General features: G+C 39.3%; 1 protein-coding gene and 1 pseudogene across 1 annotated transcript in view; both read right to left on the bottom strand.

Annotated features, from left to right (window-relative positions):
• Positions 1-2,202: 2,202 nt before the first annotated feature.
• On the bottom strand, positions 2,203-2,870 carry LOC144578675 (small ribosomal subunit protein eS25 pseudogene; annotated as a pseudogene).
• A 4,053-nt stretch (positions 2,871-6,923) lies between these two features.
• PPA1 (inorganic pyrophosphatase 1) overlaps positions 6,924-12,964 on the bottom strand; it is a 30,175-nt gene continuing 24,134 nt past the window's right edge. The window contains exons 7-11 of the mRNA XM_035268102.2: positions 12,788-12,915; positions 12,438-12,523; positions 10,275-10,344; positions 9,205-9,247; positions 6,924-7,279 (exon numbers count right to left, since the gene is read on the bottom strand). Of these exons, the coding sequence (XP_035123993.1) occupies positions 7,248-7,279; positions 9,205-9,247; positions 10,275-10,344; positions 12,438-12,523; positions 12,788-12,915 (359 nt within the window). The 3' untranslated portion in view covers positions 6,924-7,247. The remainder of the gene's footprint in view (positions 7,280-9,204; positions 9,248-10,274; positions 10,345-12,437; positions 12,524-12,787; positions 12,916-12,964) is intronic.

Here is a 12,964-nt window from a genome sequence, read left to right as displayed (position 1 = left end):
AAAATCCAGGCTGGAAATGGTGGCTCACAGCTGTAATCCCACAGTGTAAGCACTTTGGGAAGCAGAGGCTGGCAGATCACTTGATGTCAGGAGTTTGAGACCAGCCTGGCCAACATGGTGAAACCCCATCTATACTAAAAATACAAAAACTAGCCGGGTGTGTTGGCAGGCACCTGTAATCCCAGCTACTTAGGAGAATTGCTTGAACCTGGGAGGTAGGGTTTGCAGTGAGCCAAGATTGCACCACTGCAGTCTAGCCTGGGTGGCAGAATGACACTCTATCTCAAAAAAAAAAAAAAATCCGAATGTGGGCTTGGTGTGGTGGCTCACACCTGTAGATCCAGAACTTCAGGAGGCTTAGGTAGGCAGATTGCTTAAGCCTAGGGATTCAAGACCAGCCTGGGCCACATGGTGAAACCCCATTTCTATACAAAATAGCTAAGGGTGGTGGCATGTGTCTGTAGTCTCAGCTTCTCAGGAGGCTGAAGCAGGAGAACTACTTGAGCTGAGGAGGTTGAGGCTGCAGTGAGCTGCAATCATGCCACTGTACTCAAACCCAGGTAACAGAGTAGGTCTCAAAAAAAAAAAATTGATATTGGTGACAAGGTGCATAGATCTCTTTTTCCCTGCTTCTCCATGCTAAGCACATTATAAACCCTGGAAATGGCAAGAGAGACAACCAAAGAACTCTGAAAGGTAATAAGAGGGCAAACTGGTTTGGGACCCCAGGACCAGAGGCACAGCACACAGCAAGGCACAGGCATCCTGTCACCCAGCTTCCTGACCCTCTACCTAGCAACAGAGGGCTCATTCCTCCCCTGGATCAAATGAGGTTCATTCTGGTGAAGCAGACACCACTGGAAAGGGAGATCAACTGGGAGCTCAGCCAAAAACAGGCATCCAGGGGAGGGACTCTTCTTCCTGCGAGCCCTGAGACACCTTTTCCATCAAGAGCTACCTAGGCAGGTAGGTGGGCAGGCTGAGCCTGAAGAAAAGACCAAGCTACAGCAAGTGGCCTAAAGCTTCAGAGAGCTTCTTCATTCCTGTGGACCAAGACTCTCTCCCCGACTCAGACACTAGGGCAGCAGGGGTGGGGAACAAGTTGAGGGATGCCGCCTTCCATCACTAAGAGACAACAATGAGCCCCTTCAGGGAGCACCAGCAGGAACCAACAGGAGCCCCAGCAGCACTGGATAAACCAAGCAGACCAAGATAACACTGCAAAGCTGCTGAAAACTAAACCACCACTGGAACCACAGACTACAGCTGTAGACTATCGTAGGTGCAAAAGCTAAAGGTGCTGGCCGCTAAAGCAAAAGGTTTAAATAGACCTATGGTCTCTCAACCTAATCGATAAAATGCCTCCAATATCACTGACAACCACCCATCATATTAACAACCAAGAAAATCACAATTCATATGAGAAAGGGCAATCAACAGATGCCAACACTGAGGTGAATCCTGATATGGATTTTAAAGCAACTGTCTTAAAAGTGCACAGACTGTCAATTAGAAATTCAGTAGAAACAAGAACAAAATCCTCAAAAATGGAAATTATAAAAAGGAACCAAATGAAAACCACAGAACTTAATAGACAATTGGTTATAGAAAGTAAAAAATAAGTAAATAAATAAGAAAATCAGATAACTGAAAAATATAATGGAAATTTTAAACACTGCATGGGCTCAATAGTGGAGGTGACAGAGGATAGAATCAATGAACATAAAGACAGAACAATAGAACTCATCCAGGCGAAAAAGAAAAAGAACAGAAGCTCCTGACCCAAGGGACAATAACAAAAGATCTAACATTCATATCAGAGTCCCAGAAACAGAGGAGAAAGTAGGACAGAAAGAGCATTTGAAGCCAGGCCCAGTGGCTCACGTCTATAATCCCAGCACTTTGGGAGGCCTAGTCAGGCAGATCACCTGAGGTCGGGAGGTGGAAACCAGCCCAGCCAACACGGTGAAACCCCATTTCTACTAAAGATACAAAAATGAGCCGGACGTGTTAGCACATGTCTATAATTTCAGCTACTTGAGAGGCTGAGGTGGGAGTATCACTTGAGCCCGAAGGACCAGGCTGCAGTGAGCCGAGATAGCACCATTGCTCTCCAGCTTGAGACAACAGAAAGAGACTCTCTCTCAAAAAAAAAAAAGTATTTGAAGAAGTGGCTAAAAAGTCCCCAAATCTGGCAAAAGACACAACCTACAGATCCAAGATGATAGGCAAATCTCACAGGATAAAGTGCTAACATATCCATCATTACCTAAAATGTAAATGATGCTGGTATACCAATCCAAAGACAGATTGGCAGCATGGATTTTCCTTTTCTTTTTGATTTAGTCAAGTTTCATTTTTCCAAACATACAGGTGATTAGACCTGTCCATGCATCTTCACCAGCAGCTGGAGCATCTCTACCCTTGGTATTTCTGGTGTAAACTCTTGAGCTTTGTGCTTTGAAACCAGTTTGGTAAGTCCTTTACTAAAAAGCCCCTGGCCAAGGAACCTTGTATCTTCAGTCTCTCAGAGACCACAGCTGGGGTCATAAGCTTATAGTTGGGGTCTTCCTTATAGGTTGTCATAGATAGCGTTATCAAACAAAACTAGGTTATTGAGCTTGTCCCAAACTTTGCCTTTGGACTACTTTTATACTTGCCCCCAGCTGTTCTCCGGGTCTTTGTCTTTCTTGGTTGACTTTCTGGCATCTTTCTTCTTGTTGTCGTCCTTGGGAGGCATTGCAAAGCTTAGAGAGTAGCAGCAACCATTGCAGCTTTGCTAAGATGTTGGACTGAAAGGAACCACTGCTCAGGAAAGGGCCCAGAAGCCTCCCCTGCTGTGAGAACTTCTGGGGCAAAGGAGTCAGTGCAGATTTAAAAAAAAAAAAAAGACAGCTTTTATGCTGCTTACAAGAAACCCACTTCAAATTCAATATAAATAGGTAGAAAGTAAAAGAAAAGAAAAAATATACCATGCCAACATTAGCTATTTTTTTCAAAAAGCAGGAGTAGCTATATTAATATCTGATAAAGTAGACTCCGGAGCAAAGAAAATTACTAGTGACAAAGTGGGACATTACGTAATGACAGAAAGTTCAATCCACCAGAAGATACAGGATTCCAAAATGTACTAACCAAACAACAGAGCCTCAAAATACATTAAACAAAAACTGATAGAGCTAAAAGTTCAAACACCTTTACGGTTAAAATTGGGGACTTCAACACCACCATTTCAGTAACTGATAGAACTACTAGAGAGAAAATCAGCAAGGGTATAGAAGATCCGAACAACACATAAACTAAAAATATCTCACCGACAGAACACTCCACCCAACAATAACAAAATACATGCACCCATGACTATTCTGAACAGACCATCAAACAACCTAAATAAAAGAATCAAAATGATAGTGTGTTCTCTGACCATAATGGAGCCAAACTAGAAATTAGTAACAGAAACACATTACGAGATGTCTAAACACATGACTAAAATTGATCTATAGATTTAATGCAATGCATACTAAAAATCCCTGTAAAATTTTTTTGCAGGCATAGACAACGGACATAGCCAAAACTTATTTGAAAATATATATAAAGAGATACAGGCCCTAGTTAAATTATCTTGAGAAAAAAGAATAAAGTGGGAAGAATCTATTTGATTTTAAGGCTTACCATGTAGCTATAGTCATCAAGAGAGCAGGTATCGGCAGAGGGTCAGACATACAGATCAATGGAATGAGACAGAGGACCCAGAAATAGGTCCACGCAAATATGCTCAACAGATATTTGACAACCATCATGCGAACCAATTCAATGGAAGACGAAGCTTTCAAAAAAATGGCATTGGAGCAACTGGACTTCCACAGGAAAAGATGAACCTGGACTTAAACCATAAACCTTATATAAAAATAAACTTGGGGCCGGGCGCGGTGGCTCACGCCTGTAATCCCATCACTTTGGGAGGCCGAGGCGGGTGGATCACAAGGTCAAGAGATTGAGACCATCCTGGTCAACATGATGAAACCCCATCTCTAAAAATACAAAAAATTAGCTGGGCATGGTGGTGTGTGCCTGTAATCCCAGCTACTCAGGAGGCTGAGACAGGAGAATTGCCTGAACCCAGGAGGCGGAGGTTGCGGTGAGCCGAGATCGTGCCATTGCACTCCAGCCTAGGTAACAAGAGTGAAACTCCATCTCAAAAAAAAAAAAAAAAAAAAAAAAAAAACTTGGCCAGGTGTGGTGGCTCACGCCTGTAATCACAGCACCTTGGGAGGCCAAGGCGGGCGGATCACCTGAGGTTGGGAGTTTGAGACCAGCCTGAACAACATGGTAATCCCAACCACTTGGGAGGCTGAGGAAGGAGAATCACTTGAACCTGAGAGATGGAGGTTGTGGTGAGCCAAGATCGTGCCATTGCACTCCAGCCTGGGCAACAAGAGGTGAACTCCGTCTCAAAAATAAAAATAAAAAAAAAAACTCAAAATGAGTCATAGGCTTAAATGTAAAACTTTAAGCTGTAAAATTTTAGAGAAAAACACAGGAGAAAATCTTTGTGATCTAGGGGTAGGCAGAGTTCTAACTTGATATCAAAAGCACGATCCATAAGAGGAAAACGTAAGTTGGTCTTTTTAAAAATTAAAAGATTTTGTTCTATGAAAGAGCATGTGAAAAATAAAAGAACAAGTTACAGACTGAGAAAAAATATTTGCAAGCCACATATCTGAGCTCTGCAGGACTCCAAAATATAACAGTTAAAAATGTAACTATGCAATTTTAAAATGAGTATGACATGAACAGACATTTCACCAACCAGGACATACAGGTGGCAAACAAGCATACGAAAAGATGTTTAACATTATTAGCTATTAGAAAATGCAAATTAAAACTACAATGACATATTACCACACACCCAACAGAATGGCTAAAATAAAATATAGTAGGCCAGGCAGGGCAGCTCATGCTTGTAATTCCAGAAGCACTTTGGAAGGCTGAGGCAGACAGGTCACTTGTGCCCAGGAGTTCAAGATCAGCCTAGGTAACATGGTGAAACCCCATCTCTACAAAATTTTGCTGGGCATTATGAAGCACACCTATAGCCCCAGCTACTTGGGAAACTGAGGCAGGAGGATTTGTTGAGCCTGGGAGGTGGAGGTTGCAGTGAGCCAAGATTGTGCCATTGCATTCCAGCCTGGTGACAGTGAGACCCTGTCTTAAAAAAAAAAAAAAGAGAAATAAATGCTGGCAAGAATGTGAAAAACTTGAATCACTCCAACATTGCTGTTGGGAATGTAAAATGGGACCACAACTCTAAAAGTTTGGTACCTTCTGATAAAACATGCATCTATCATGTGATTCGGCAATTATACTGCTAGAGATCTGAGAGAAATGAAGATGTTCTATGTTGACATGAAAACATGTATAAAAATGTTCATTGTGGCTTTATTTGTAATAGCCAAACAGTGGATCGATATAGCCCAGATGTCCTTCAGCAAGTAACACAAATACGTATCATGGAAAATACTCAGCGATAAAAAGGAATGAAAAGAATGAAATATTGACATATGCAACAATTTGAAGGAATACCAGGGAATTACAGAGTGAAAAGCCAATCCCAAAAGGTTACAAACTGTATGATTCCATTTATATATTATTTTTGAAATGACAAAATCATGGATAAAGGGAGGACAGATTAGTGGTTGCCAGGGGTTAAGGACGGTGGTGTAGGGAAGACAGGAGGGAGGTGGGTATGTTTATGAAAGGGGAACATGAGAGATCTTGTGGTGCTGAAACTGTTCAGTGTCTTATAGGATACATGAACTTACATAGGTGATTAAACTATAGACTTGTAAATTGTATAGAATACACCATACAAATATTCATTAATACAAGTAAAACTAGGATGTCTGAATAAGATTGGTGGATTATGTCAATGTCCTAGTTGTTATAGTTTTTTGTTTTGTTTTGTTTTTTTAGTTGTTATAGTTTTACAAAATGTTGCTTTTAGGGGAAACAGGGTAAGGTGCACAGAATTATTTGACTTATCTCTGAATTATTTTTTAGAACTACAGGTGAATCTATATTCATCTCAATAAGTTTCATTTAAAAAAATCTGAATGGGCTAGGCGTGGTGGCTTACACCTCTAATCCCAGCACTTTGGGAGGCTGAGGCAGGTGGATCACTTGTAGACAGAAGTTTGAGACCAGCCTGGCCAACATGGTGAAACCCCATCTCTACCAAAAATGCAAAAATTAGCTGGGTGTGGTGATGCACACCTGTATTCCCAGCTATTCAGGAGGCTGAGGCAGGAGAATCGCTTGAACCCAGGAGGTAGGGGTTGCAGTGAGCCAAGATCACTCAACAGCACTCCAGCCTGGGTGACAGAGTGAGACCCTGTCTCAAAAAAAAAAAAAAAAAAAAAAAAGAAATCTGAATGTATACTACATGCCATTACACGAATAATGTGTTTCACAGATAAGGGAAGTGAAGTTGAGTGGTTGGTAACTGATTTAAGATTACAGAGCTAGCAAGAAGATGGGCTCGCATTCAAGCTCTGGTTTGTGCAGTTGGTAACTTAGAATATAATGTAGATAACTTAAGGTTCCAACTAGTTGACTAAAGAAGTAAAAAAATAACTATTAATACATAATTATTTCAAAGGGTGAGCAATTGTGCTTTCTGCTAATGTGATAGAAATTTAAAAGCTTTTGTTTTAGAATGGTATGCTAGGACTTAGGTACTAGAGTATAGTATCAAGAGTACTATAAATATAAGGGATTTCATTCTCAGGTTCCCCCCAAAAACCCAATTTGTCTAATAATTATAAATTTGAATTAGAAGACCATCAACAGAAAACAAACACCAAAAAGTACCCATAACTACTTAATGCTGGCTTCAGATTAAAATAAAAATACACTAAACCAAGTTTCAGTAAAATAATTTTATTTCCTATCATGTGGTAACATATACATCCAATATGTGTTCACCTTGCACATCTATTCACAAGTACTTCCAAATGACAACAGCTTTGATATTTAAGCATGTGCTAAAAGTTATCTTAGCTGAGATATGAAAAATGCTTTAGACAGATAACATTCTGAGTGTATTGGATTGGTCAGGTCGCAGCAGAAGTTACTTTAGTTAGATGAGTTCTACAAATTTAAAGCTTTGAAAAGCTACTACTTTTACATCAAATACATCCAGATGAATACGATGCAGCAATATCAGCTTGTATTCCAGAGAAATCTCATTAATTTTTCTGTTGATGGAACCACTTATCCACTGTATTCAGAGAAAAGAAAAACAAATTAGAATTCCCCTTAAGAATTAAAATTACACCTAACATATACAAAGACTATAGACAAAGTTTCTCTATAGCAAATGCAGCTGTTTTCTTTTGGGCTTCCTTATACTTCATGTTAATTGTATAGGGTGATTTTCAAACTATTATTTTTTTTTTTGAGACAGGGTCTCACTCCGTTGCCCGGGCGATTGCTGCAGTGGCAGCAATCATGGCTCACTGCAACCTCCAGCTCCTAGGTTCAAGAAATTCTCGTGCCTCAGTCCCCTGGGCAGCTGGCATTTTAGATGCATGCCCCCATGTCTGGCTAATTTTTGTATTTTTTTAATAGAGACAGAGTTTCTCCATGTTGGCCAGGCTGGTCTCAAACTCCTGGGCTCATGTGATCCACCCGCCTCAGCCTTCCAAAGTGTTGGGATTACAGGTGTGAGGTATCACACCCAGCCATCAGACTTATTTTTTTAAGTGGCAGAATCATTTTCTTACCTGAAAAATCTTACAGAGAATTCTAACATCCAAGGAAAATAGAACTGTTTTCTGGGTGAAGCAGCCTGTGGCCAGATGGGGATGTGGAGGCCAGCCCACTCAGCGTCCTCCCCAGTGTCCAACAGGCACCTCCATGGAACTCAGAGGGGCAAAGCGGGTCATGGTTTGGAAACCACTATGATACAGTATGGCACTAAAAGTGATATGTAGCAGCTAATCTTCCTTCCTATGTACACTACAGAACTCTAGAAACGTTTCTCTTGTCGCCCTCCTTCCCTCTCTTCCTGTGTATGTGGTATGTTAATAATATGTATGTGGCTGGGTGCAGTGGCTCATGCCTGTAATCCTAGCACTCTGGGAGGACTAAGTGGGTGGATTGCCAGCCTGGGTGACATGGCAAAACCCTGCCCAATCAGGGTTCAAGACCAGCCTGGTTCAAGAATTGGTTTGAGACAAGCTTGGACAACATGGTGAAACCCTGTCTGTACAAAATATAAAAAAATTAGACAGGTTTATGGCATGTGTCTGCAGTCCCAGGTTATTTGGGAAGCTGAGATGGGAAAATCACTTGAACCTGGGGAGGTTGAAGGTACAGTGAGCTGTCACTGAGCCCATGCACTCCAGCCTAGGTGACAGAGTGAGACTCTATGTCAAAACAGAAAGCAAGCCTGGCACAGAAAGACAAATACCACATGACCTCATTTTTTTTTTTTTTGGAGATGGAGTTTTGCTCGTTACCCAGGCTGGAGCGCAATGGTGCGATCTCGGCTCACTGCAACCTCCGCCTCCTGGGTTCAGGCAATTCTCCTGCCTCAGCCTCCTGAGTAGCTGGGATTACAGGCACGCGCCACCATGCCCAGCTAATTTTTTGTATTTTTAGTAGAGACGGGGTTTCACCATGTTGACCAGGATGGTCTTGATCTCTTGGCCTCATGATCCACCCGCCTCGGCCTCCCAAAGTGCTGGAATTACAGGCTTGAGCCACCGCGCCCGGCCACATGATCTCATTTATATTTGGAATATAAAAGGTGAACTCATAGAGGCAGAAAGTAGAATGGTGGTTGCCAGGAGCCGAAGGATGGGGAACCAGGAAGGTTATGGTCAAAGGGTACCAAGTTTTAGTTTAGACAGAAGGAATATAAGCTTTAGTGGTCTGTTGCACTAAATGTCTACTTCAAAATTGCTAAGAGTAGATTTCAAATGTTTTTACCACACATCAAATAACGATTAAGTATGTGAGGTGATGGATTTTTTAATTAGCCTGATTTAATCATTCCACATGGTAAACATGTATCAAAATATCACACTGTATCCCATAAATATATATAATTATCATTTGTCAACTACAAATAAAAGTAATGTCATTTTTCCACACATGTACATAATTTTAAATAAAATTTTACTGGAATAGAAATCTTACCATCTGTTGGTACTGTGCAGGCAGATTCACAGGGTGGTGGTAACTAAAATATAAAATATTAAAATCTATTAGTCTAATCTCATTTTTAAAAAAGCTAAAAAGGCATACTGACAAAAATTTTTTGAAAATCTGAAGACTATTCTAAATTTTAGAATCTAAACATAATTTATAATATGTAGGAATAATAGGTTTGCTCTACCGCTGAGATGCTAACAAATTCAAGCAGCTTGACTTTTTATGATACACAGAATAATTAATTTTTTGAAATAATAAAAACTGATTTATGCATATATAACAATTTTATATATACACACATATTTATAAAATATGGGCAAAGTATTCTCACTGAAAAATTATAATAGTTAACCACAGGCTCTTCCCTTATAATTTTTCTTATTAATCTCAACTTTGTCAAGATTCATACATAAATAAAGATAAATCTAAATGTACTGGCTTCATCATTAAATTCTCGTTTTTTCCTTGTTCTACTCCATTTACAAGGCCGGAAAAAAGTCAGACCTCATTTTCTTTTGTTTTCCTTATTTAATAGTACAAATGAAAATAATTTAAGATGATCTCATTCAATCTTTTGGTTAATCCAAACCAAATAATTAAAAATAGTACAAAAACAAAATTATTGCTTTGACTACCTCACATGAAAGTCTTTCTTAGATTATAAATCATTCCTGCAATGGTACCTAAAACTTGATAACTTCTTCAGTCCTTGCTATAACCAAGTCAAGTAAATTCCCATTGGGTCTTTTGTGGAAATGGCTTATGATGGGTCATGGGCACACAAGTTACTTGGTACATTCTGGAACCATTTTGATTTTTACAAATTTTACTACCATGCTATCGTCCAACTTATGATGGATTAGAATCACTCCTTCAGCTTCTCCCTCAGTCAAATGTCCACTTATATGTGTTCGTGGTTTCTCATTTTAAGACTTCACACAGTAACATGTATACAAAAGGCACTCAAGTATTTGTCAAAACAAATACTTCCTCTCCTTATTTAGCATCAGAGTTTTTAGCGACTAGGTATTTTTTTTAAGGAAACTTTTACATACAACATCCACAATGGCTCTGGCAGCATCAGGATCACACTTGAAGGGGCTCTCAGACACAGTTGTATTCATGCTATTAAATAAAACAAAAGTAGTCATAAGACAAAATAACAAAAATTCTCTCTTAGGAGTTAAAAAATAAGTTGAAAGTGGTTGACCAGGTGCCATTCAAGTTTAGTTTAGTCCAAAGCTTTTTCACATTATCAAACATTTTTACATAAATCAAACATTCTAATGATTTATTTTGCCAAGGCATAGCCATTCTTGTGATCAATTTGATTCAAATATCTTAACAAGTTCGGATTTAATAACCTGAGACTGAATGCTTTGTAGTTCTCACTGAAATAGCTGAGAAATGCAAATTAAATTGAGAAACATATCTTTTCTAATTGGAAAAAAAAAAAAAAAGAAACAAACAAACAAAAAAACCCAGTTCCTGTAGTGTTGGTGAGACATCTGAAACAGACACTTCTGGCAGGAGTCCTGGTCCAAACATTTCTGAAAAATAATTTGGTAAAATTTATCCAAAACCTTTTAAAAAGCTCATAGTTGGCCAGGTGCAGTGACTCAAAACTATAATCCCAGCACTTTGGGAGGCCAAGGTGGGCAGATCACGAGGTCAAGAGATCGAGACCATCCTGGCCAACATCATGAAACCCCATCTCTACTAAAAATACAAAAATTAGCTGGGCGTGGTAGTGCACACCAGTAGTCCCAGATACTTAGGAGGCTGAGGCAGGAGAACTGCTTGAACCAGGGGTCGGAGGTTGCAGTGAGCCAAGATCGCCCTACTGGACAACAGAGCAAAACTCCATCTCAAAAAAAAAATAATGATTAATTAAAATAAATAAAAATTATCTGAAGTGGTGGTGCATGCCTATAGTCCCTGCTACTTGGGAGGCTGAGACAGAGGATCACTTCTTTGAAGTTACAGTGAGCTATTATGGTAACACTGCACTTTAGCCTGGGTGAGAGAAAAAAAACTTTTCTTTTTAATGACCTGAGGAAATGCTTATATATAAATTTTAAAAATCATAAGACAAGCTGTATATATAATATAATCCTAATTTGGTTTTCGTTTTTTTTAGCCCACTTGAGTCTAAAATATGGATTATGTTTTAAAAATACATTTTATTTTGTTTATCCATAGTTCAGGTTTTCCTATATATTAATCATTATAGTATTAATATATGTGCCCCATTAGAAATATCCCATCAAAATGAAAAATGAATCATCTTTGCTTACCTGTTATTTAACATACATTAAGATCACTTTCATAGAACTTATAAGATACCACAAAATAGAGAAGTTAACTTAAAAGCCAAATCTTTTTCCATATTTTTTTTTCTTTTGAGACAGGGTCTTGCTCAGTTGCCCCAGCTGAAGTGCACTAGTGCAATCATCACTCACTGCAGCCTCGATCTCCAGGGCTCAAGTGAACCTCCCACCTCAGCCTTGCTACAGGCAAGTACCACCACACCTGGCTAATACTTTTAATTTTTATTAGAGATGAGTTCTTGCTACGTCTCAACTCCTGAGTTCAAGTAATCCTCCTGCCTCAGTCTCCTAAAGTGCTTGAATTACAGGAATGAGCCATAGCACCCAGCCAAATGTCAACTCGTAGGATTGTACATTTTTACATAAATGTATAACTCTTTTCCATTTTTCTTCTGTTTGTGGAAGGAAAATGTTTTTGGTTTATAGGAAATTAACCCGACACAGAATAAAAGGTTTCTGGGAGAATTATTTTTTGTACATTAAGATTTTACCATACTCTTTTTTTTGAGACTGAGTCTTGCTCTGTCACCAAGCCTGGAGGACAGTGTTGCGATCACGGCTCACTGCAGCTTCAACCTCCCCAGGCTCAGGTGATCCTCTCACCTCAGCCTCCCAGGTAGCTCAGACTACAGGTGTGTACCACCATGTGCAGCTAATTTTTGTACTTTTTACAGAGACAGGGTTTCTCCATGTTGCCCAGGCTGCTCTTCAACTCCTGGGCTCAAGCGATCCATTCACCTTGGCCTCCCAAAGTGCTAGAATGACAGATGTGAGCCACCACACCCAGCCTTGTATCTCTTTTCTAAGTGAAAGTAACAGTACAGTGTCATATGATTATTAAAACCTTTTGTGCTTTGTGTGTTAAACATGCAAAGCATTTACACTTACCAACTAATTCCTTTTCCATCTGTTTTCTTAGTCACTAATGCTTTCCAATGGTCGTGAGTGCTTTTAATAATATCAATTGCAAAGTCCTATAATTTGAAGAGATTTGCATTACAATGATAACAGGGTATTCTTTTTCTATTATCAACATTTCCCTAAAGCCTGATACTTTGTCTCTTTTGAATCATTTTCTTGTACTAAAAATAGAAGGGAATAAAGTAAATAAATAAACACCAAGACTATGTTATGTTTTCAGACTTCTGTTTTATAAATCTTTAGATGGTAACAATATGGTTAAATTATAAGTCTCAATACAAATGAGCCTAAAACTATGGTTCTGAATGACATATTACCTTGCCTTTAAATTCTGCATTAAAAGCAAACTCATTTTCTGGTTTTCCATCAGGAACCTTATACCTTCTAAACCAGTCCACAGTAGCTTCTAAGTAGCCAGGTTTCAGCCGTTTGACATCACTGATATCTAAGAAGAGAAGAAACATAAGATGACAGTGAGAATGACTTTAAAAAAA

Source organism: Callithrix jacchus, chromosome 12 (assembly GCF_049354715.1).
Source record: "Callithrix jacchus isolate 240 chromosome 12, calJac240_pri, whole genome shotgun sequence".
NCBI classification, from domain to species: domain Eukaryota; kingdom Metazoa; phylum Chordata; class Mammalia; order Primates; family Cebidae; genus Callithrix; species Callithrix jacchus.
Note: the sequence above shows the minus strand (reverse complement) of the source record. Positions and strands in the feature narration are given on the sequence as shown.